We start from the raw sequence: 22109 nt of genomic DNA on the forward strand, positions 1-22109 counted from the left end.
ATTAGAGATAAGATCTCATAGAATTTTCTGCCCAATTTGATTTTGACTTCAAACCTTAGTTGTCAAATATCAGCCTCTCATGAAGCTAATGCTATAGCATTAGACAGGATTGCTTTTGAAAAGGACATCTTTTCCTAAAATATTGCTTAAAAAATAATGGGATTCAGATTTATACTATCTACAAATGAAGACTTTTGAAAATAGAGACTTCTGGGGGAATAATGGGATGAGGGAGAGTGACATTTATCAAGATGTGTTGTTGCTGGGTGCTGGAGGCTCACGCCTGTAATCCTAGCTACTCAGAAGGCTGAGATCTTAGAATGGAGATTCAAGCCCAGCCCAGGCAGAAAAGTCTCTGTGAGAAACTTATATCCAATTAACCACCAGAAAAAAGAGTTCAGAGACAGAACCTAGGCCCTCAGTTCTAACTTCATGACTGACAAAAATAATTCATTGTACTCCTAATCATTTATTGAATTGAAAAATGAAACACCTTTTTACAAATACTTAAAGGAAAATAATTAAAATAAAACAAAAACCAGATTCCTTTGTATGCAGCAATCCAGATTCTTTTGCACTGGAGTATCTATATTAGCATTATTAATTTTTTTATTATTGTTCAGTAGTTTACAAAGGAGTATTTTTGATTTTTTTTTTTTTTTTGGCCAGTCCTGGGCCTTGGACTCAGGGCCTGAGCACTGTCCCTGGCTTCTTCCCGCTCAAGGCTAGCACTCTGCCACTTGAGCCACAGTGCCGCTTCTGGCCGTTTTCTGTATATGTGGTGCTGGGGAATCGAACCTAGGGCCTCGTGTATCCGAGGCAGGCACTCTTGCCACTAGGCTATATCCCCAGCCCAGTATTTTTGATTTTTAACTGCATTGTTTAGGCTTAAATGATATAATGCTACCCAAACTCTATAACTTGATAGATTTTGCCGTAGGTATACTGTTGCAACACCATTGTGTCAATGAAGATAGTGAAGATACCATCAACCCTCAAAAGGGTTCTCAAGCCCATTTGCAATACCTTTTCCTCTTCCCCTCCTCCCATCCTACCTGTTTTCTGTCACCTTAGGGTATTTTGCATTTTCTAGATATTGTAGTGGGAAAAAGCCCACCCGGTCAGCAGGCAAGCCCAGCTAGCACCACCGACCCACTGTAACAAAGTTGAAAAAATGAAAACAACTTTATTGAGAGAGTTCCTACACTGACCAGTCAGGGCCGCAGCACTAGCTCAGGAGTAGATACTGCAATCCCGTCTGATCTTACAGGCTAGTTTTATAGCAAAATCACACATCTAGTCCGAGCCACATGCAGGTGGCCAATGGGATTAAAACACATATAGAAAACTGCATAGTCTTACCTGGCCACACACAGGCGTCCAATAAGGTCACAAGTTATCATATAGTTTCTGCTTAAAACTAACCTATCCTTTTACTCTAAATTGGTGTGTACTGACAGGTTGGCTCAAACCCCCTGTGCAGGTGGTTGAGTAAGATTACATGTTTGTTTTTCTGGTTTGCTTGATCTTTGTTAGCTTCACCACATTCTTAAAACAAACAGGAAAGTTTTGTAATTAAGTTGCCCAGGGAGATAGGGGCCAGGTGCTCTTCACATTTTGGGAATCTGGCCTCTATCAGGATGTGGGCTGGATGTTTCTTTGCAAGCAAGCAAAGGCAAGCAAAGGTCACATTGCCCCCATCAGCTAAGATGAACGCTCTAAATTTAAAATGGAGCTTCACTAGCTCAGGATCCACTAGTTCAGGGTCCACTTCATATTTAATGCAATCAGATAGTATACGTTTGTCTGGCTTTTTCACTCATCATAATTGGTTTGAAATTTGCTATATTCTGTACATCATGTGTGTGTACATGTTATGCTGTAAACTTTTTGCTCCTGAGAAATCTGTTTTTTAAAAATCTACCTAGGAGATTCCTCTACCTAACCACCTGTTGGATATCCTGGTATGGAATATCACTGTGGATTTAGTCTCTTTCCTCAGAGCCCTGTCTACTAGAACTATGGCTTTAACACTTCCTGACCTGAGCCCTCTGCTGTGGATCAGTTATAAGGAGTCATTTCCTGGACTCAAGGTCTTAGCTGGTAGAGACTGAAAGGCTAAATATCAGAGTTTGTTGTGGCTTAGAAGAGGAGCCCCTGGAATGCAGATTGTTCCTACCATGCTGGCAGAGCTCACTTAGCATTTAAGGGTGGCCTGGGCCTTTGAAAGTCCCCTTATTCACACATGTGCTTCTTTTAGGTATTGACTATCTCCCTCAGCCATATTTCAGTTTATCATCTCTTGTTTGTTTCACATATGCTAACAAAACCATTGCCCTACGTTGCTGACAACTGTTAACTCCTACCAAATAGACTATGTGTTAGAGAGGCCCAATTTCTGTCACCTGGGGAGTGCGGGCCTTCAGAGATGCAAGGAGGAAGACTGAGCCAGACTGAGGGCAAGGGCCTGGTTATTCTTCAGATTAGTGAGCAGCGGCAACCAAGGTTCTGAATTCTGAGGACCTGGCTAAGTTCAGTGATCTCTAATATCTCCACTTTTTTTTTTGTTTTCCCTCCTCTTAGGTTGTTAAACTTAATAAGTTTCAAGCTTTTGACTGGGGAAGCAGTGCCAAGAACTACCTACACTACAACCAGGTAAAGGTTTCACTCTTTCAATGTAAATGCACACCAAAATAACACACCTAGGAAACTGGCCTGCCTTAGTGAGATTCTGGCTGTGCTTCGATACTAAGGATTGCCTAGGTATTATTTGATTTCTGTTTATTCTCTCCAGAAGCTCACAGGCTTGCAGTTGGTATTGTGGACTGGCCTTGCTCTCTAACCCTTCCTGACTCCAAGTTAAAGCCATGCTGTATTCAGAGTGAGCATGAACACAGACACTGTAGAATCAAGAAGTTCTAGATCTATTGCAGGCTTACTAACTGTTGGGTCTTGGATATTGTGTATGCCTATCCCTGTATGGATAGAATTAGCATCTTTGAGCACCAATTACTCTAATGTGTGAGCTACTTTAGCTGTGTTTTCTTATTTCATTTTCACAGCACCCTGAAATTTCACTTAAAGATGAGAAGCTGGCCCTGGTGTCTCATGGCTGTGATCCTAGAAAGTCAAGAAGCTGAGATCAGATGAACATGGCTCAAAGCCAGTCCTGGCAGGGAAGTCTGTGAGATTCAGATCTCAAAATAACCATCAGAAAACTATAAATGGCACTTTTGCGCAAAGTGGTTTAGCACTAGCCTTGAGCCAAAATGCTCAGGACAGTGCCCAGGCCTTGAGTTCAGGACCCAGTACTGAAAAAAAAAAAAAAATGAGGAAACAGGCTGAATTTTTCTGACTTGCTGGTTCCCTCCAAAAGAAGAAAGTTGGGGGGTCTGGCTCAATAGCCCCTTAGTTATGCCTATGGTTCTGTGTCTGCATCTCAGGAGAACAGTGCTTTTGCAAGTGTTTACTCTCAAGGCTGTGGTTCTACCACTTTGAACCCAAGCACCACTTCTGGTTTTCTCGTGGTTAATTGAAGATAAGAAGCTCATGGACTTTCCTGCCCGGGCTGGCTTGGAACCTTGATCCTCAGATCCCAGCCTCCAGAATAGCTAGGATTAAAGGCAAACACCACTGGCAGCCAGCTATGGATTACTTTTTGTTCTTGCAATGGCAACCCGAAAAAAATATTGAAATAGATTTTCAAAGCGGAGTCAATTATTCTCAAATCAGACTAATTGGACAATGTTTAACTGAGATTGTGTTGATTGTAGTTTTGAAAATTATAATAAACCTTTTGTCTTTCTTTTTTTTTAATTGTAGAGTTACCCTCCCATGTACAACGTGAAAGACATGCCGGTGCCCACGGCCTTGTGGAATGGGGGTCGAGACTGGCTGGCAGATGCCAGTGATGTCCATATCTTACTGACTCAGATCACCAACTTGGTTTACCACAAAGAAATTCCTGATTATAATCATATCGACTTTATCTGGGGCTTGAACGCCCCCTGGAGGTTGTATGATGAAATTATCACTCTGATGAAGAAATACCAGTGAGAGCCAGAGATACACAAAAGAGTATTTGCTTAATTGCTGTAAAATGATTGTTTACTTTTCCCAGATCATTTGTACTTTTATATTCATGATAACATGGTTTTAAAGATGAACGATCTTAATTAGAAGCGCACACACTAGCTATATTTTTTCTAATTATGACAATATATATCAAGTTAGGGACTCAAGCATAGTGTTAATTTTGTAGTCTATTAAAAAAATGCCATAGGGCATGAAAAAGTCATTATGCCTATCTTTTTCTCCTCACAATTTAAAGTCTACTCAGTTGTCTTTTTATTCTCATTGAAGGCAAATTATCATGTTGGAAAATTTTAAACTGTTGGTAGTTATCAATAATCCGTCTCTGACTTGAGTGCAATATAAAATGTACCTAGTTTTTGTCATTTTTTTCTTAAAATGAAAACTTACCTGTGTAATTACCTTGTACTTATGTATCAAATTACACTGTTATCTGTTTTTTTTTCTAGTAAGTACCTTGTCAAGTCCAATGGTATCCCAGCTATTTTAATCAAAATTAGGTAACGGTTCAACCTGCACAAAATAGTGCTCTGGAGTCTTCAAATAGTAGACTAAACAGACTTTTAAAGGTCTATGTCATTATGAATAGCTTAACGACATATGGAGTCTGTGTTATTTTGATGACATACACTTTAAGAAAAGTGCTACAGAGAGTAAACCACTACCCCTCTCCCTATTATAATAGCCTCTGAACCAGTCCTCTAGGCTCTGCCTGTCCATGTGAAGCCAGCGCCCATGAGAAGTGTCCAAGTTCATTTACACTCACAGAAACTAAGCACAGGAACGATTTTAGAGTAAAGCTCAGCTCATGAATTGTTTTTCATTTCGTTTTGCTCCTATTTTTTAACAATGCAGCTTTGCATGTGGAAGCCCATGTTCACCTGCTTCCATGTTGCCTCTGCATTACTGTGTGAGGAACAGAATGGAACTTGATAGGTCGTTGTGTCATAGCTACTAAACAACAGCAAACTAGTACTTGTCATTGACTGACTCAGGGAGAATAAATAACATTTGTAACATTTGAAAGATCATATTTAATATTTCCAATAAAACTCAGCCTCATAGGCCTGAAGGATTGCCTGCCTTCCTTCCTTCTTTCCCTCCCTTCCTTCCTTCCTCCCTTCCTTCTTCCCTTCCTTCCTTCCACCAGTCCTGGGGCTTGGACTCAGGGTCTGAGCACTGTCCCTGGCTTCTTTTCGCTCAAGGCTAGCACTCTGCTACTTGAGCCACAGCGCCACTTCTGGCCATATTCTGTTTATGTGATGCTGGGGAATTGAACCTAGGGCTTCATGTATATGAGGCAAGCACTCTTGCCACTAGGCCATGTCCCCAGCCCCTGTGTTTCTTTCTTGATGGTCGAAGTATTTATTTTTGGCAGGACTTCTGATTTTCTCCTCTGTCCTTTGTTCTTCCTCTTTGGAAACTTAATTTAGGCAGTCCATGCATTTTTTTTAATCCCATGGAGAAAGAAAATAAATACCAAAGCTAAAGAGAGCTACTTTGGAAACGTAGTCTTCTCCATTGGAAACTGTGAATGGAGTTCAGGAAGTAATGAACCCCAGAAACATAGCAGCAGAAACATAGTTCAAGGCCTGTCCATCTTACTCCCTTCCTCACTAGAACTAGCAGCTAACATGTGTGTTCAGCCTCTAAAACAGAGATGTGAGTCCTATGGGTAGTCTCTTTGTGTACCAAGACTGTATTTTTATTGGTCTTTGTAAATCAAGAGCCCAATAACAGCGTTTGAGAAATTGTGAGTCAATATCTATGACAGATGTATGTGATAATAGTGGAATCTCCATTTAGCTAAATGAAATTGGATTCACAGGTAACTTTTGGGAGGGCCTAACAGCTGACATAGCACCAACCTGATCTATCATGACAGCCACAGAAGAGTGAGATGCTGTGAGGGTGGCACGCCAGGAGGATGTCAAACTTCTTCCTGGCCATAGCTCATCAGGGAGCTCATCTTTCTCCTTTGATCAAAGCATTCTAGCCAACCAAGTATGGATACCTGGGTAGGACAAAAAAGAAAGGGACAGAGTGAGTGTTTCTGTTTGTTGTCTTGTCCAGTAGTAGTGAGAGCTTGTCAGAGTGTGGCTTCAGTGATGCAGGTGACTTGGTTTCTCTAGTTGGGGGCCAGTGTCACAGAAGAAGATCCAGCAATTCCCTTGAGAAGTTGTGGTTTTCTAACATCCCACAGAGACAAGAAGCAGGGGAATGATTTCCACTGGTGTCTTTTCTCCTTTTTATCTTCTTTACCAACTTTTCACTAGGGATGTTTCCAAGGACAAGTGGCTAGACCAAGGTAATGGGGGAGATACTGCATAGCCACTCTTTGTGAAGTTTGTATTACATTGCTCATTTGGTTTTGGCCGTGCCCTCTTGCCTCAGATGAAGTTGCAAAACTCTTTATCGCCTTCATATTCTGGCTGAATTCATGTAGTTTTGCCTCATGATTAGCTGACCAAACTTCACCACAGGCCTGTGACAATTTGACAGGGAATCTAGGTCTGTTTTTTTTTAAAGTGTGTTGTACCAGTACTGGGACTTGAACTCAGGGCCTGGACACTTTCCCTTAGCTTTTTTGCTTAAGGCAAGAGCTCTACCACCTCCACAACATTTCCACTTCTGGAATTTTTCTGGTTAATTGGAATAAGAGTCTCACAGACTTTCCTGCCTTGCCTGGATTTGAACCACAATTTCAGATCATAACCTCCTGAGTAGCTAGGATTAAAGCATAAGCTTCTGTCTCTGTTCTTTTCAACTATTTTTTGTGAACATTTCTGATTCACACAATTATCTCCACAAGTCTCTATCTGAGGAGAGGACCCGATACATTTCAAATGCCAGCATCTTGGCAGTTCTTGTGTTAGCCGATGAGTTAGTTGTTCTAAAGGAATTAAAGCATTACAAGTCTCCATGTACATTCCATACTTGGTTAATACATTTGATACACATGCATGCATCTCTGTATATTTTTAGTTAAATATATACAGATTAGACCTACTTGGGCATTTTAAAGAGAACATGCATCCTTTATCTCCCTGTGCCTCATTTATATTTTCCATAACCATCATTATTTTACACAGCATATGAAAAGATACTATATTTTAATGGAACTTTAAAAGTCATCATAATGAACATTTCTTTTTGCATTCACCACAAGAGGGCACCCACAGCCTTGCTTGGGAATAGCAGCAAGCTCCTCATCTTCCTTGTCTTATTTTTTTGTTGGGAGTGGTGTTTGGCAAGAAATGTAACGGTTTCATTCATGTTGTTAGGCTAATGTCAAACTCCTGATTTTCCTATCTTTTCTTCTAAGTGCTGAGATTGTCTATCCCACCTCCTAATAATTTTTTTTTTAGGAGGAGGATTTCTCTGAGCCCTATGTCTAGGGAACACAGAAAAGGATTGATGGACCAGCTCGTATTTTGATTATGGGTAAGGCCAGCAATGGCTGTGACATTACTATCTTGGATTATGATGAAAAATTTCTCCTGATGTATAACATCAAGAAAATATTCTCAAGGAATAGCTGTCCCCCCAAAAAAAAATCTGCTTTGAAAATAAATATAAGTGAATGATCAGAACCTTGGGCATGGGTGGTAGGTAGATTGGGAGAGGAGAAGGCTTTAATCTCAGGCTTAAGTTAGTGAACAGAGGAGATCATTTTTTTTGTGTCCTGGGATATTAAATGTTTCATTTACTACATGTAATATTTAAGTATAACTTGATGGTATCTTGTCATTTAATTTTTGTCCTATAGTGAGATTTCCAAAATAATCTCGTGACAAATGAACGGTAACATCAGAAGTTAATATATTCTGATTTTTAAAAAGTTGTCAATTACTCATTCAAGCATATTTATTGCATCTGATTGTGCATTAGATATGTCTTGTATTTTAATTTCTAATTTACTTCCAAACCATGAAAGTCAAAATTTTCTCTTTTTAGCTTGACTACAAATAATACTTTTTATTTAACCATATGTCTTTCTGGGTTGTTAGAGCCTTCTCATAAGGCTTTGATCATTGTAGCAGACCCTTTGACAGTGAGGATCTTCATTTCCTCTTCTCTACAGATCATAGTATGCCTTTTATTGGGAATGATTTTCTGTGCTTTCCACTTTTTTTTTTTTTGCCAGTCCTGGGCCTTGAAGTCAGGGCCTGAGCACTGTCCCTGGCTTTTTTTTGCTCAATGCTAGCACTCTGCCACTTGAGCCACAGCACCACTTCTGGGCATTTTCTATATATGTGGTGCTGAGGAATTGAACCAGGGATTCATGTATATGAGGTAAGTACTCTTGCCACTGGGCCATATTCCCAGTCCTGTGCTTTCCACTTTTTAGAGAAGTTGATAAGAGTCCCTACAGTAAAAGTAGTAGTGGCTGCTTACATGAGGCATGAGAGCCAAAATTAGATGTCTCAAAAGTTACATTAATAGAAGCATCAAAGAAGTGTCACCAACATTGACTAGAGCTTATGGTATTAATTTTCCTAATGAATGCTTTCTTAATCTTTTGTAAATTGCTGCATAAAAGTAGCTCCAGGTCATCTCCTGACACCAAACTCCTGTCTAATACTTTGTGGGATTTATACTGACATAATTTCACTCTTGATTTGGCTTTCGTTTTCTATTTAAGACTGCCTAGTCTTGGCTTTCTGAGACTGAATCCTTGATCTTTAAGGTGCAGGACTTGATTTAGCCTAGGAGATTTTTCCAACTCTGATTCTCATGGGTTATGCAACACTACATATCTCTGAGATCCAGGAATAACTGTCCCAGGTAGACAGTCCACTTCACACTGGAAAGTAAAAAACAAACAAACAAGCAATGACTTACACAACCATGAAAAAAATAGAGAAAATAAGGTTGGTGACTGGTTTACCAACAGTGTTTTTTGATGACAGGATGGTGGGCAGTATCTAAAGTATTCCATTGAGTTGGTTCTAAATAAGTTTGACACTGAGTTAACCATATGTAGATCCCTAGGATAACTAAAGAAAGGATTCCTGTTAAAGACAGTGTGACCAAAGTACCAGTGTCATCTAATTACAGAAAACAGTCCTCATGAGGAAAACACCTGAACAAACCCAAACTACATCAATCAGTGTTCCAGATTAAAATGTAATTCTACAGTTTCATTTCAGTTTTGAGCTGATATAGTTAAAAATAAGAACCGACTATCTTTTCATTGCTAGGTACAATGCCCATGGCTGTGGCTAGAGGTGTAGCTTAGGTAGAGTGCATGCATAGCATAAAAATTGTCCTGGGTTCAATACCCAGAACCAAAAAAAAAAAAAAAAAAAAAAAAGAAAAGAAAAGAAAAAGAAGAAAGATGTATAGAGAGCTTGTTTCAAAGATACATCTGAGGTTCTAGAACGACCAATTTGTCAAGCCAAGCTAGTGCATTTCACACAAATAGAAAATATTGAAAGGCATGCACTTGCCTGCTTTAGTCAGCACAATATAGGATTCACTTTTACTCTGGTTCATTTAGTCGTCACTGTCCCTGGCTTCCAGGGCTGCTTCACAGGGCTTTGTCACTAGCTCATGGCATCCATTGAGAATGATAAAGACAGAGCTACCAACACAGGAAGGATATGGATTGGTTTTGGCTGAAGACTCAAAAGACCCATTTGGGACAGTCAATCTCATAACTAAATGCTAATCAAGAAAATCTTCCGAGATTATCCACTTCAGAAAATCTGCAAAAACACTTGAGGCCCTCAGGCATGGGAGCTAAGACTGCAGTGTAAGAAGCATGGTGTGTTCTGGTAGGATTTTTGCACACCAGTGGAACTGGAGTGGAAGGTAAATGTGAGTGGTATTAATGATGGACATTCATTTGTAATTCTGATAATGGGAGCTCTGGGGGGCCCTGGCGGGTCCCCGAGAGACCTGGGAGTGTGGGAATCACAAATCCTCTTCTGCTGTTCATGATGCTGCCCCATGGACAGGAGCATGTCTATGAGAAATGAGAGAGCAGGTCTTTTACACTTTCCATACAACGGATTTGGAAGATAATTGCCTGTTGTTTTCCTTTGGGTGGATAAGAAAACTGTAAGCCTTGGGGCTAAGGGCTGGCCCCAATGATATAGATATTGAAATTAAAGCAGGACTCAAGTGTTCCCTGCTTTCTGTTTTGTCCCAAATGGCCATCTTTGAAACTTTCCTTGTATGGTATGAGTCACCAGGGCAAAGGCTGAGTGGTTGGTTTCTGTTCTGGCCCCACCATCTCCCCAGCCTTTTTTAGACAGACCTACTGGTCCTCAGTCTCTGGCCCAATAATCCCAGTTTGGGGGTGGAGGGGCAGGTCAGGGGGTGACCAGGAGTTGCTGCTAGCTTTCTCTGTGCTAGGAGAATTTTAAGGGAATCCGGAGGAAGATTGGAGCTAGGCATCAGCTAAGGGCAGGATGGGGACATGGAACACTGGAGGCATTTACCCAGCAGGAGACTTTAAGGATAGCCCAAACCACTCACTAGATTTGACTGCTGCTTCCTGGCTTTTGGCTAAGATGGCTTTTTAGGCAGCTCAGTGGAGGCTCTGGCTATAAATCCCAGCATTTTCCCATTCCCAAGCCAAACTAGCAGTCTAAGTTCTCCCACTCTCCACTTTCTTTGCCTCCCCCTCCCCGCCCCGCTCCTTCTGTATCTTTCCATCCTTCCCCATCTCCTAAACAGTGCTGTGCCTCTGAGTCCTATGCAGCTAGTTTAGAGGCCTCAGGGTCACCGACAATGATGGTCAGTGTCAGTCAGCTTTAGTTTCCAAAACAAATCTGTTTGCTTCAGGAAACGGGAGCTTGTGGTTAGTCGGCCAGGCAGGTATGTCCTGCAGAAGTCCCCATCTAGCCATCTGTCCTGTAGGATCTCCTCAGCTGACGGACACTGGGACTCCTGGACCATGATTCCCTCTGTAAAGGAATCAATTTGCATTTGGCAACTGGTTATAGCGCTAGACGCTGGGCACACAGAAAAGACCCTACTTGCACAAGGTATGTTGCTTATGAGTGTTTTGATATGAGCAGAGAGTTTGTGTCTTGTCTAAAGCAAAATGACACAGTTCCTTCTATGCATTTTAACATAGAAATAATTCTGCCAATTGATGCATTTTAGCATACAGGTAATTCTGCATTGATTGCAAGCAGCATTTTCTAGTGTGTTGAGGACATTAGTGTAGAAGCTGTGATGACACTGGTGGATGGAGTTGTCAAAACTCAGAAACAGCCAGGTGTGGTGAGAGATTCTCGTAATCCAGCATTGGGAAAGCTTCAGACAAGGGGATCAAAAAGAGTTCCAGGTCAGCCTAGGCTACAGAGCAAGACTCTTGTGGTAAGCACAAAAGAAAACCTCAGAAGCTCTCTGCAGTAAGTCTGTATACGATGTATCATGTGTAAATTTTATTTCAACTGAAGAAATTACAAACAAAACTCTGCATACTTATGAAAAGCCACTAAGTTGCACTTTCATAGAAGCAAATATTAAAGCAGCTCTGAATGAGCATACCTGTAGCAAGGAGGCATAACTCCTAGGTTTATTTATGCAAGATTCCCCCAGCCAGAAAAGGGGGATAAATTAAAGGCTCCTCCTATCAATTGGGACTGGAGTCAGTCCTAAGAAAAGTCAATGGGAAGCAAGCAGCTGCAGCAGATGCCAGGCACTGTCTTGCCATGAGTTGCTACAGCAACTCTGAGCTCCTGGTCTCTGGCAGTTCTGGCCAGCTGTTCCTGCAGCCCCTCTGGGATTGGCTTACCCGACTTCCCTGTTTCCCGGTCTTCTTTTCGAGCACCACTTAAATGGGCTTCTGCCTGCCTTTGTGGACACCCTGTGTCCCTGGATGCCTGAGCTGAGACCTACAAAACCCACCCGGACTTTTCTCCATCTCTGCTGCAGGTGCTCCCCTGCCTGGAACAGATGCTCTACCGGCATGCCATGTGGTGTTCCTGTTCTTCACCAAGGTGCTGAGCTGGGCGCAGAGCCCCGTGTTGCTGCCATCCAAAGCCAGGAGCTGCTCCAGATGCTACGCCACGTTGTCTGCCGCTTGCTGCTCTTTCACACCGAGTTCTTGAGAAAGCCACAGAGAAAAAACAAACAAACAAACAACAAATGATAGTAATTAGTAATAATATTAGTAAAAAAATAAACTAAATCCTACCTAGATAATGGGCCGTGAATATTCATTTAACATGGAACATAAATGGCTAAGCAGGAACAGCCAGTGAAGAATAAGAAATGATGTAAGCACTAGAGAAACACCACAGAGGTGAAAGATCTAACTGGTTTACATAAACATAAACATAGAAATAAGTGTAAGTCATCATTATATCAAAGGTGGGTAAAGATTGCCACTTCATCTGAGAGACAGAAGTGGGAACAGTCTGTTCACTAAGCCCTTGGTACATGCTCCAAGTGGAACTTCTGCTAGCATGCCCCATGATCCAGCGATTCACATGCTCACATCTGGCACAAAAAGATTCTCCCATAATATTGATCCACTAAAATGACCTATGTCTTTATACACGTTTATATTATTCCAGTTAAATCTCTGCACCATGAATTGGTGGAGGGGTTTCAACTTCCATACAGTCTTATGGATGGGAAGTGGCTCATGGCATCAGGTCCTTAATCTGCATTCTCCATCTCATCTAATGATGTGGAAGGAGCATGGCTTCCAGAGTTTGCAGCCATTTCAGAGTCTTCATCTGTTTCCTCTGCCTCTCCATCTAACTCCTGAAGAAAGGCCAAGACCCAAAGTCATGTTTGAGCAAAATTTTTTTGGTTTTCTTTTCATTTTTTCTTTTGCGTTTGATTTCTGGTTTATTTTTACACCTTCTATAAACTGCTGGATGGCTTTGTCTTCGTGTAACGTGTGATACCCCTGAAAATTGCCATAGTGTAGATGAAGCAGTTGTTTAGGTACAGGAGCAGGTTCCTTGCTAAATTCTTTTTGGAAGTAAAAGTCTGCTTCTTTGTACTGACCTGGGATGACATAAATACCGCCAGGATAGATACCTAAATGCACAAAATTCACATTGAGATCTTCAGCTTTTCTTAAGTGACCTATAGCATGTTCTGTTAGTTCTTTTTTTTTTTTTGAAAATTAAAATTCAATAAACACTTTTATTGCTTAAGTATGTACATGTACCAGTTAATGGGTCCTAATCTCAGGGCCTAGACACCCTTTAGCTTTTTCTCTTCTTTTTTGTTTTGTTATTTTCTTTCTTTCTTTTTTTTTCCTTTTTTAATCAATTAAATTTTGTTGACAAGGTGTTGTGCAAAAGGGGTACTGTTATATAGTAAGGCAGTGAGTACATATATTGTGATATCTTACACCCTCATTTTTCTTTCCCTTCTCTAGATCAGGTAGGCATATATACAATACCAGTGTACCAAACTCATATACAGTAACCACGTGGCGTATTACACTGAAAATTCACCTAGAGCTTTCAATGTAACGTCAACAATAGAGTCTTCCTGTGTTCTTCTCTTGGGGTTGTTTTTGCTTATCCTTGTCTTAAATGATCATATCTACATAGCTGTTGAGCTACTGTTATCCACTGAGAGGTCTATTCTAGACCTTTTTATGTTTACTAGTTGTTTGGTTTTAGATACATAATGTAAGGTCGCTGACCCAAATATGTGGGAAATACCATTTGAAAAGACATTTTTTGTTTCACAGACCTGGTCTCTACTTCCCCCCCCCCCCAACAGTTATATATCAAGCAGACCGTGCCCCTTTGTTCTCTGTGTTCTTGGCTTGTCTCGCTCAACATTATTTGTTCAAGTTCTGGCCATTTCCCTGCGAATATCAATTTTTTTAAATCATTTCTAATCGCTATGTAGTATTACATTGTATGTAGGTACCACATTTTTTGGATCCATTCTTCTGTAGAGGGGCAATCTGGGTTTTTTCCATATTTTGGCTATTGTGAATTGTGCAGCGATAAATATGGATGTGCAGATGCCTTTTTGATATCCTGAGACCTATTGTTAAGCATAGATGCCTAGGAGTGGTATGGCTGGGTCAGAGGGTATGTCTATGCTGAGCTTTGTGAGGAACCTCCATACTGCTCTCCAAAGTGGTTGTACTAATTTGCATTCCCACCAACAGTGGAGAAGGGTTCCTCTTTCCCCGCATCCCCTCCAGCTTTTGTTGTTGCCTGAGTTCAGAGTATAGGCCATTCTAACTGGAGGGAGGAGATATCTCAGGGTAGTTTTTATTTGCGTTTCCTTTACTACCAGGAATGTTGAACATTTCCTCATATGTTTCTTTGCCATTTTTATCTCTTCTCCTGTGAAGTCTCTCTTTAGCTCCTTTGCCCATTTAATAATTGGTTTCATGGGTTTGGAGGGGCTTAGGTTTTTGAGTTCTCTGTAGATGACGGATATTAGGCCTTTGTCTGTTGCTATGCTGGTGAAGATACTTTCCCATATGGTTGGCTGTCTTTCTAGTTTGGTGGCTATGTCTTAGGTATGCAGAAACTTTTTATTTTGTAGTAGTCCCATTTGTTGAGATTCTCCCCTATCTGTTGTGCCCCTGGGACTCTATTCAGGAAGTTCCTTCCTGTGCCTATAAGTTCTAGCGTCTCTCCTACTCTGTCCTTCAGTAGTTTCAAGGATTCAGGTCTGATGTTGAGGTCCTTAGTCCATTTTGAGTTGATCTTGGTGCATGGTGATAGGCTAGGGTTTACTTTGAGTTTTCTACATGTGGCTGCCCAGTTTTCCAAGCACCAATAGTTGAAGAGGCTATGTTTTTTCCATTGTATGTCTTTAGCTCCTTTGTTGAATATCAGCTGCCTTTAGGAATGAGGCTTTATTTTTGGGTCTTCAATTCTATTCCATTGGTCTTCAGGTCTGTTTTTATACCAATACCAGGCTGGTTTTGTTATGATGGCTCTATAATAGAGCTTGAAGTCTGGTATTGTGATTCCTCCTGTGTTGCTTCTTTTGCCTAGAATTGCTTTGGCTATTCTAGGTCTTTTGCTGTTCCATATGAATTTATGGTTTTTTTTTCCTCTCTATTTCAGTGAAGAATGTAACTGGGATTGTGATGAGGATTGCATTGATTTTTATAACATTTGGGGCAATATGGACATTTTGACTATATTGATTCTGCCTACCCATGAGCATGGGAGGTCTTTTCAACTCCTTGTGTCCTCATTGATTTCCCTTTTTAGATTTTTATAGTTCTCATTAATAGGTCATTCATGTCTTTAGTTAGGTTAATCCCTAGGTAATTTATTCTTTTTTAAGTTATTGTAAATGGTATTAGTTCCGTAATTACTTTTTCTGCTTGTACATTGCTGGTGTACAGAAAAGCTGCTGACTTTTGTGGGTTGATTTTGTATCCTGCTGCATTGCCAAAATGGTTTATTAGGTCTAGGAGTTTGGGGACTAATTTTTCTTGGGTCCTTCAGATATAAGATCATTTCATCTGCTAATAGGGACAGTTTGATTTCTTCTTTGCCAATGTGGATCCCTTTGATACTTTCCTCTTGCCTTATTGCTATGGCTAGGTATTCCAGCACTATGTTGAAAAGAAGTGGGGAGAGTGGGCATCCTTGTATTGTTCCTGAGTTTAGGAGAAATGGTTTTAGTTTCTCCCCATGTAATATGATATCAGCAGTTGGTGTGTTGTGTATGGCTTTTATTGTTTTAAAGAATGTTCCCTCTATTCCTGTTCTCTCCAGGGCTTTTAACATGTATGGATGTTGTATTTTGTCAAAGGCCTTTTGGGCATCGACTGAGATGACGATGTGATTCTTGGTCTTAGCTCTGTTTATGTGGTGTATTACATTTATCGATTTACAGATGTTGAACCATCCTTTTGTCTATGGGATGAAGCCTACTTGCTCATGATGTATAATTCTCTTGATCAGTTTCTGGATCCTGTTAGCTAATATTTTGTTGAGCAGCTTTGCGTCTGTATTCTTTAGTGATATTGGTTTGTTGTTCTCTTTTTTTGTTGGGTCTTTGCCTGGTTTGGGGATGATTATAATATTAGCTTCATAGAATGAGTTTGGGATTTCTCCCTCTGTTTCTATTTTGTGGAAGAGTTTGAGGAGTATTGGTATTAGCTCCTCACTGAAGGTCTTACAGAATTCATTGGTGAATCCATCCTGGCCTGGGCTTTTCTTTGTTGGGAGGCTCTTGATTACCTCCTGTATCTTTCTGTAAGTCATTGGTTTATTTAGTTGATTTATTTCTTCTTGATTCAGTTTGGGCTTTTTATACTTCTCTAAGAATTGATCAATTTCTGTAAAATTATCGTTCTTTAGTGAGTAGAGGTTCTGGAAATAGTTTCTTATGATTGTTTGAATATCCTGTGTATTTGTTGTAATTTTTCTGGTGGAGTCCCTGATCTTACAGATATGAGTCTCTTCTTTTTTTTTTTTTTTGTAATTCTTGCAAGGGTTCTGTCAATTTTATTTATTTTCTCAAAGAACAAGCTTTCAGTTTTATTTATTTGTTGAATGGTCTTTCTATTCTCAATCAGATTTATCTCTCCTTTAATCTTTGTGATCTCTCTCCTCCTAGTCGTTTTAGATTCAATTTTTTCTTCTTTCTCCAGATATTTTAGCTGCATCATGGGGTTATTTACCTGTTCTGATTCCATTCTTTAATGTGTACACTGAGGGCAATTATCTTGCCCCTCAGCACTGCCTTAGCTGTATCCCACAGGTTACTTTGTGATATATTTTCATTGTCGTGTGGCTTACGAATTCATTAATTTTATTCTTAATTTGCTCTGTGACCCAAGTGTTAGATAACAGGGAGGTGTTTAGCCTCCAAGTATTTGTGTAGTTTCTGTGATATCCTTTGTTATTGAGGGTTACCTTGATTCCATTGTGATCTGGTAGTATACATGGGATAATGTCAATATTCGTGTATTTGCTGAGGTTCTTTGTGTGGACTATGACATGATCTATTTTGGAGTATGTTCCATGGGCTGCTGAGAAGGATGTGTATTGGGTCTCTGTAGGGTGAAAAACTCTGTACAGATCTGTCAGATCCATGTGAGATTTGGTGTTACTTAGGTCTTTGGCTCCCTTGCTAATCCTCTGTGTGTTGGATCTGTCTCTTGGAGAGACTGGAATATTAAAGTCTCCCACTATGATTGTATTTGGGTCTATCTTGTTCTGTAGTTCTGAAAGCATTTGTTTGACATATTTAGGGCCTCTTTTGTTTGGTGAGCATAAATTTATCACTGTGTTATCTTGATTCATGATTTTTCTTTGTATTAGAATGTAGTGCATTTCTTTATCTTTTGGAACTGATTTTAATGAGACGTCTAGCTTGTCTGAAATCAGGATGGCTACCCTGGCCGTTTTGGTAGGTGCATTTGCTTGGAAGATCTTGCTCCATCCTTTCATTCAGAGCCTGTTTTTGTCCCTTGCTATAAGATGGGTCTCTTAAAAACAATAGATAGCAATTTTCTGTTTACGGATCCACTCTGTCAATCTGCTCCTCTTTATCAGAGAATTTAAACCATTTATAATCAAAGAGATCACGGATAGGTGTGGTTCTTTTCCCTTCCGTTTTCCTGTTAGGCTATGTTTCCTCTCCCTTCTTTCTTGTCTTTCTTGAGCTTCTCTTCCTGTTGGGCTCTGGCTATTGTACTTTCTTTCTGTTTCTCTCTGGAGGTCCTGTACATTTTCTGTTGGGTAGGGTTCCACTCTTAGATTTCACTGTAAAGCTGATTTTTTATTCACATATTCCTTTAGTTCCTCTTTGCTGTGGAAAGATCTGGTTTTTCCCTCAAAAGTAATTTCTACCTTTTCTGGGTATCTAATTCTGGGTTGGCAGTTGTTGGCCTGGAGTACTTGGATTGTGTTCTTCCAGGCTCTTTGTGCGTTGTAATTTTGTGTGGAGAGGTCTTCTGTGATTCTGATCTTTTTTCCATTGTAATATAGTTCTTTATTTGTTTTGTGCATTCAAAATTTGCTCCTTATTGTTGAAATCTGAGGCCTTGATTATAATGTGTCTGGGGGTGTATCTTCTAGGGTCTGGTCTGCCAGGTGTTCTATATGCTTCTGTTATTTGGGTGAGGTTTTCCCTTTTGAGATTGAGAAAATTCTCTGTAATAATTCTATTGAATATGTGTTGTATACCTTTGCTCTGGTACTCCTCTCCTTCATCTATTCTGATTATAAGTAGATTATATCTCTTCTCCCTGTCCACTATCTACTGGATTAGTCTGCCCTGGAGTTTGACAATTTCTTGGAGTACGGTAATCTTCTAGTCCTTATCAGCTGAATCATCATCCAAAAGAGAGACTTCGAGTGTGGCTTCGAGTGTGGTTTGCATTGAGGCAAGTGAGCTGCTTATGGTTGCCAGATCAGCTCTCATTGTGGTAATTTCTTCTTTTAATGAGTTATGTTTTGAATCTATTTTTTCATGCATTTCATTTCTCAGGATGTTAAGGTCTTCTTCAACGGAGGAGTAGACTGTATCTATTTTTGCTTCCATTTCTTTCTTGACTTCCTGAAGGTCCTTCGAGACTTCCATTCTAAACTCCTGGAATTGTTTTCTGAATTCGTTCCTAAGGCTTTTGATCATTTCTGTTATCTTACCCACAGCTGTTTTTTTATTCTCCATTCCTCTTCGGTCGTACTGCTTTTTGGAGCTGGCGAGTTGGCTTGACCTTTCATAAAACTTGTAATATTTCTTTGTGATTTACACATCTGGAGTTTTTGCACTTCCTTTCAGGGGCCTGTAGGTGGGGGTCTTGGCTTGGCTTTGTGCTGGTTCCCATTGGTGTGCCAGCAGGGACTTGTTTGTATACTGGCTCCGAGTTTGAGTTCGGCTGTTGAACCTTACTGCTCCTTGGGTGAGTGTATCCATCTCAGATGTAGCTGAGGCGGTTACCCTCACTGCAGTTAGGGGTGGGTACATTCTGTGGCTTTCTCCGCAGGACTGTGCTCTGCCACTGTGTTGTGCAGACCCTTGTGGGCCCCTGTTGGGGGTATGCGGATCGCTTTTTCAGTGTGGCCTGGAGACTTTTCTCTTCTTTGATTCTTTCCCCACTAGTTGCTATGGGTCAAGAGCGCTCACCCCTGAGATTGAGTGTTGCTGCTGAGGGGCGGCTTTCCCACCTGTGAGGAGTGTACCTGTGAGAGCAGGTGTTGCAGGTGTGGCCCGCCCATCTGTACAGAGTGTGCCTATCAGAGCGGGCATTGCCGCTGGGGGGGAGGGGGAACTATATATGTTTTCATAAGCATTTGCCTAATTTTAAATAATCATTAATTCAGATTTCTGGACTGTATATATTATCAAGAAAAGCTCACTTGGGGCTCTTTGCGAATGACCTCTGTGCCAAACCTCATGCCCAGGTACTTACATTTATGTAGGAGTGCACGGATTTATAACCTCAGGGTAGGTCTTTAAGAGGTGTGTATAACCCATAGCAAACCTGACCAAAAAACGAAAGCAGCAAACCCAGATAAACAAGTTCAGAGATGAAACAGGTAACATCACCACAGAGACAACCAAAATTCAGATCTCAATAAGGGACTAGTTTGCAAACCTTTATGCCAACAAATTCGAGAGCCTGAACGAAATAGATGATTTCCTAGAAAAAATTGATATCCCCAAACTCAACCATGAAGATTTAAACCTTCTGAACAGACCCATATCCAGCATTGAGATAGAAACTGCAATAAGTGATCTGCCTTCCAAGAAAAGCCCAGGTCCAGATGGATTCACAGCAGAATTCTTCAAGGCCTTCAAAACAGAACTCACACCAATGTTTCTCAAACTATTCAATGAAATTGAAAGAGAAAGTTCACTACCAGACACATTTTATGAAGCCAGTATAACCCTCATCCCAAAACCAGTCAAGGACTCATCATGGAAAGAGAACTATAGAACGATTTCCCTGATGAACATAGATGCAAAAATTCTCAACAAAATTCTGGCCAATCAGCTTCATCAGGTCATCAAAGAAAGCATACACCATGATCAAATTAGATTCATCCCAGAGATGCAAAGTTGGTTCAATATACGCAAGTCAATTAATGTAATCCACCACATCAACAGGAGCAAGGTAAAAAAAACACATGGGTATATATCTCTGGATGTGGAAAAGGCATTCGATAAAATCCAGCACTCGTTTATGCTAAAAGCCCTGGAAAAACTGGGATTCCAGGGAACACTCGTGAATGTAATAACAAATATGACAAACCAACAGCAAGCATAACTCTAAATGGTGAAAAACTAAAGCCATTCCCTTTAAAATCAGAAACAAGGCAGGGATGTCCAATCTCTCCCCTTCTCTTCAACATAGTACTAGAATTCCTAGGGAGACCAATTAGGCAAGAAGAAAATACAAAGGGGATCCAAATAGGACAAGATGAAGTTAAACTTTCTCTCTTCGCAGATGACATGATCCTATACCTAAAGAACCCCATTACCTTTACTCTCCCAAGCTACTAGAGCTGATCCAAAACTTTGGCAAAGTTGCAGGATATAAGATAAAACCTCAAAAATTATTGGCATTTCTATATGCTAATGACCCTAACGCCGAGGCTGAAATCAGGAAAGCAACTTCTTTTGCAATAGCTTCAAAAAACATAAAATACCTAGGAATAACCTTAACCAAAGAAGTGAAAGACCTCTATGATGAGAACTTTAAAAACATGAAAAATGAAATTAAGGCAGAAGTAAGGAAATGAAAAAACCTCCCATGCTTCTGGATTGGGAGGATTAATATAATCAAAATGGCAATATTGCCAAAGTCTATCTACAAATTCAATGCAATACCCATTCATATCCCAACACAATTTTTTAATGAAAGAGAGGAAGCAATCCAGAAATTTATATGGAACAATTAAATACCCAGAATAGCAAAAACAATCCTAAGCAGAAAGAACAGTGCTGGAGGAATTACAATACCCAACTTCAAGCTGTATTATAAAGCTATAGTAATAAAAACAGCTTGGTATTGACACCAGAACAGGCCTGAAGACCAATGGAACAGAATTGAAGACCCAGAAATTAACCCACAGATTGATGCCTACTTAATCTTTGGTAAAGGAACTAAAAAAATAGGATGGAAGAAAGACAGCCTCTTTAACAAATGGTTCTGGCAAAACTGGTTCAACACATGCAACAAACTAGAACTAGATCCTTATATATCACCCTGCACCAAAATCAATTCCAAATGGATCAAAGACCTCGAAATTAAAAGAGATACCCTGAAAACACTAAAGGAAAGAGTAGGAGAAACACTTGGGCTCCTTGGCACAGGACGGAACTTCCTTAACAAAGACCGAGAAATGCGACAAATCAAAGAAAGGATGGACTCATGGGACTGCATCAAACTGCAGAGCTTCTGCAGGGTAAAGGACATAGCTCGCAAGATAAACAGAAAGCCCACAAATTAGGAAAAGATATTTACCGGCCATACAATGGACAAAGGCCTCATATCTAAAATATATGCAGAACTAAAAAAATTACATTCCTCCAAAACAAAACCGCAAAGAACCAATAGCCGCCTCAAAAGTGGGTTAAAGACTTAAAAAGAGACTTTTCTGATGAGGAAATGAGAACGGCCAAGAGGCATGTGAAAAAGTGCTCTACATCAATGTAAACTGGTTCAGCCACTCTGGAAAGCAGTATGGAGTTTCCTCAGAAGGCTAAACATAGAACTCCCCTATGACCCAGCTGCCTCACTTTTGGGCATCTACCCAAAAGACCACAAACAAGAACACACTAAATCCACAGCACAACAATGTTCATTGCAGCACAATTTGTCATAGTTAGAATTTGGAATCAACCTAGATGCCCCTCAGTAGACGAATAAATCAGGAAAATGTGGTACATATACACAATGGAATTTTATGCCTCTATCAGAAAGAATGACATTGCCCCATTCATAAGGAAATGGAAGGGCTAGGAAAAAATTATACTAAATGAAGTGAGCCAGACCCAAAGAAACATGGACTCTATGGTCTCCCTCATAGGAAATAATTAGCACAGGTTTGGGCTAGTCAAAGCAGAGGATCACAGATCCC

The 22109-nt window shown here is 40.4% G+C and overlaps 1 protein-coding gene and 1 long non-coding RNA gene across 2 annotated transcripts in view; one reads left to right on the plus strand and one right to left on the minus strand.

Annotated features, from left to right (window-relative positions):
- Nucleotides 1-5161, plus strand: part of LOC125346302 (lysosomal acid lipase/cholesteryl ester hydrolase-like) — a 29781-nt gene extending 24620 nt beyond the window's left edge. Inside the window, exons 9-10 of the mRNA XM_048338743.1 lie at nucleotides 2584-2655; nucleotides 3823-5161. Of these exons, the coding sequence (XP_048194700.1) occupies nucleotides 2584-2655; nucleotides 3823-4056 (306 nt within the window). The 3' untranslated portion in view covers nucleotides 4057-5161. The remainder of the gene's footprint in view (nucleotides 1-2583; nucleotides 2656-3822) is intronic.
- LOC125346312 lies at nucleotides 4094-21081 on the minus strand. The gene is made up of 4 exons (XR_007209903.1): nucleotides 21072-21081; nucleotides 18776-18779; nucleotides 18598-18604; nucleotides 4094-4170 (listed from the first exon to the last, which is right to left on the minus strand). It is a non-coding gene; the product is annotated as an uncharacterized LOC125346312 (long non-coding RNA).
- Nucleotides 21082-22109: the final 1028 nt, after the last annotated feature.

The sequence above is a fragment of the Perognathus longimembris genome, chromosome 2, assembly GCF_023159225.1.
Source record: "Perognathus longimembris pacificus isolate PPM17 chromosome 2, ASM2315922v1, whole genome shotgun sequence".
NCBI classification, from domain to species: Eukaryota; Metazoa; Chordata; class Mammalia; order Rodentia; family Heteromyidae; genus Perognathus; species Perognathus longimembris.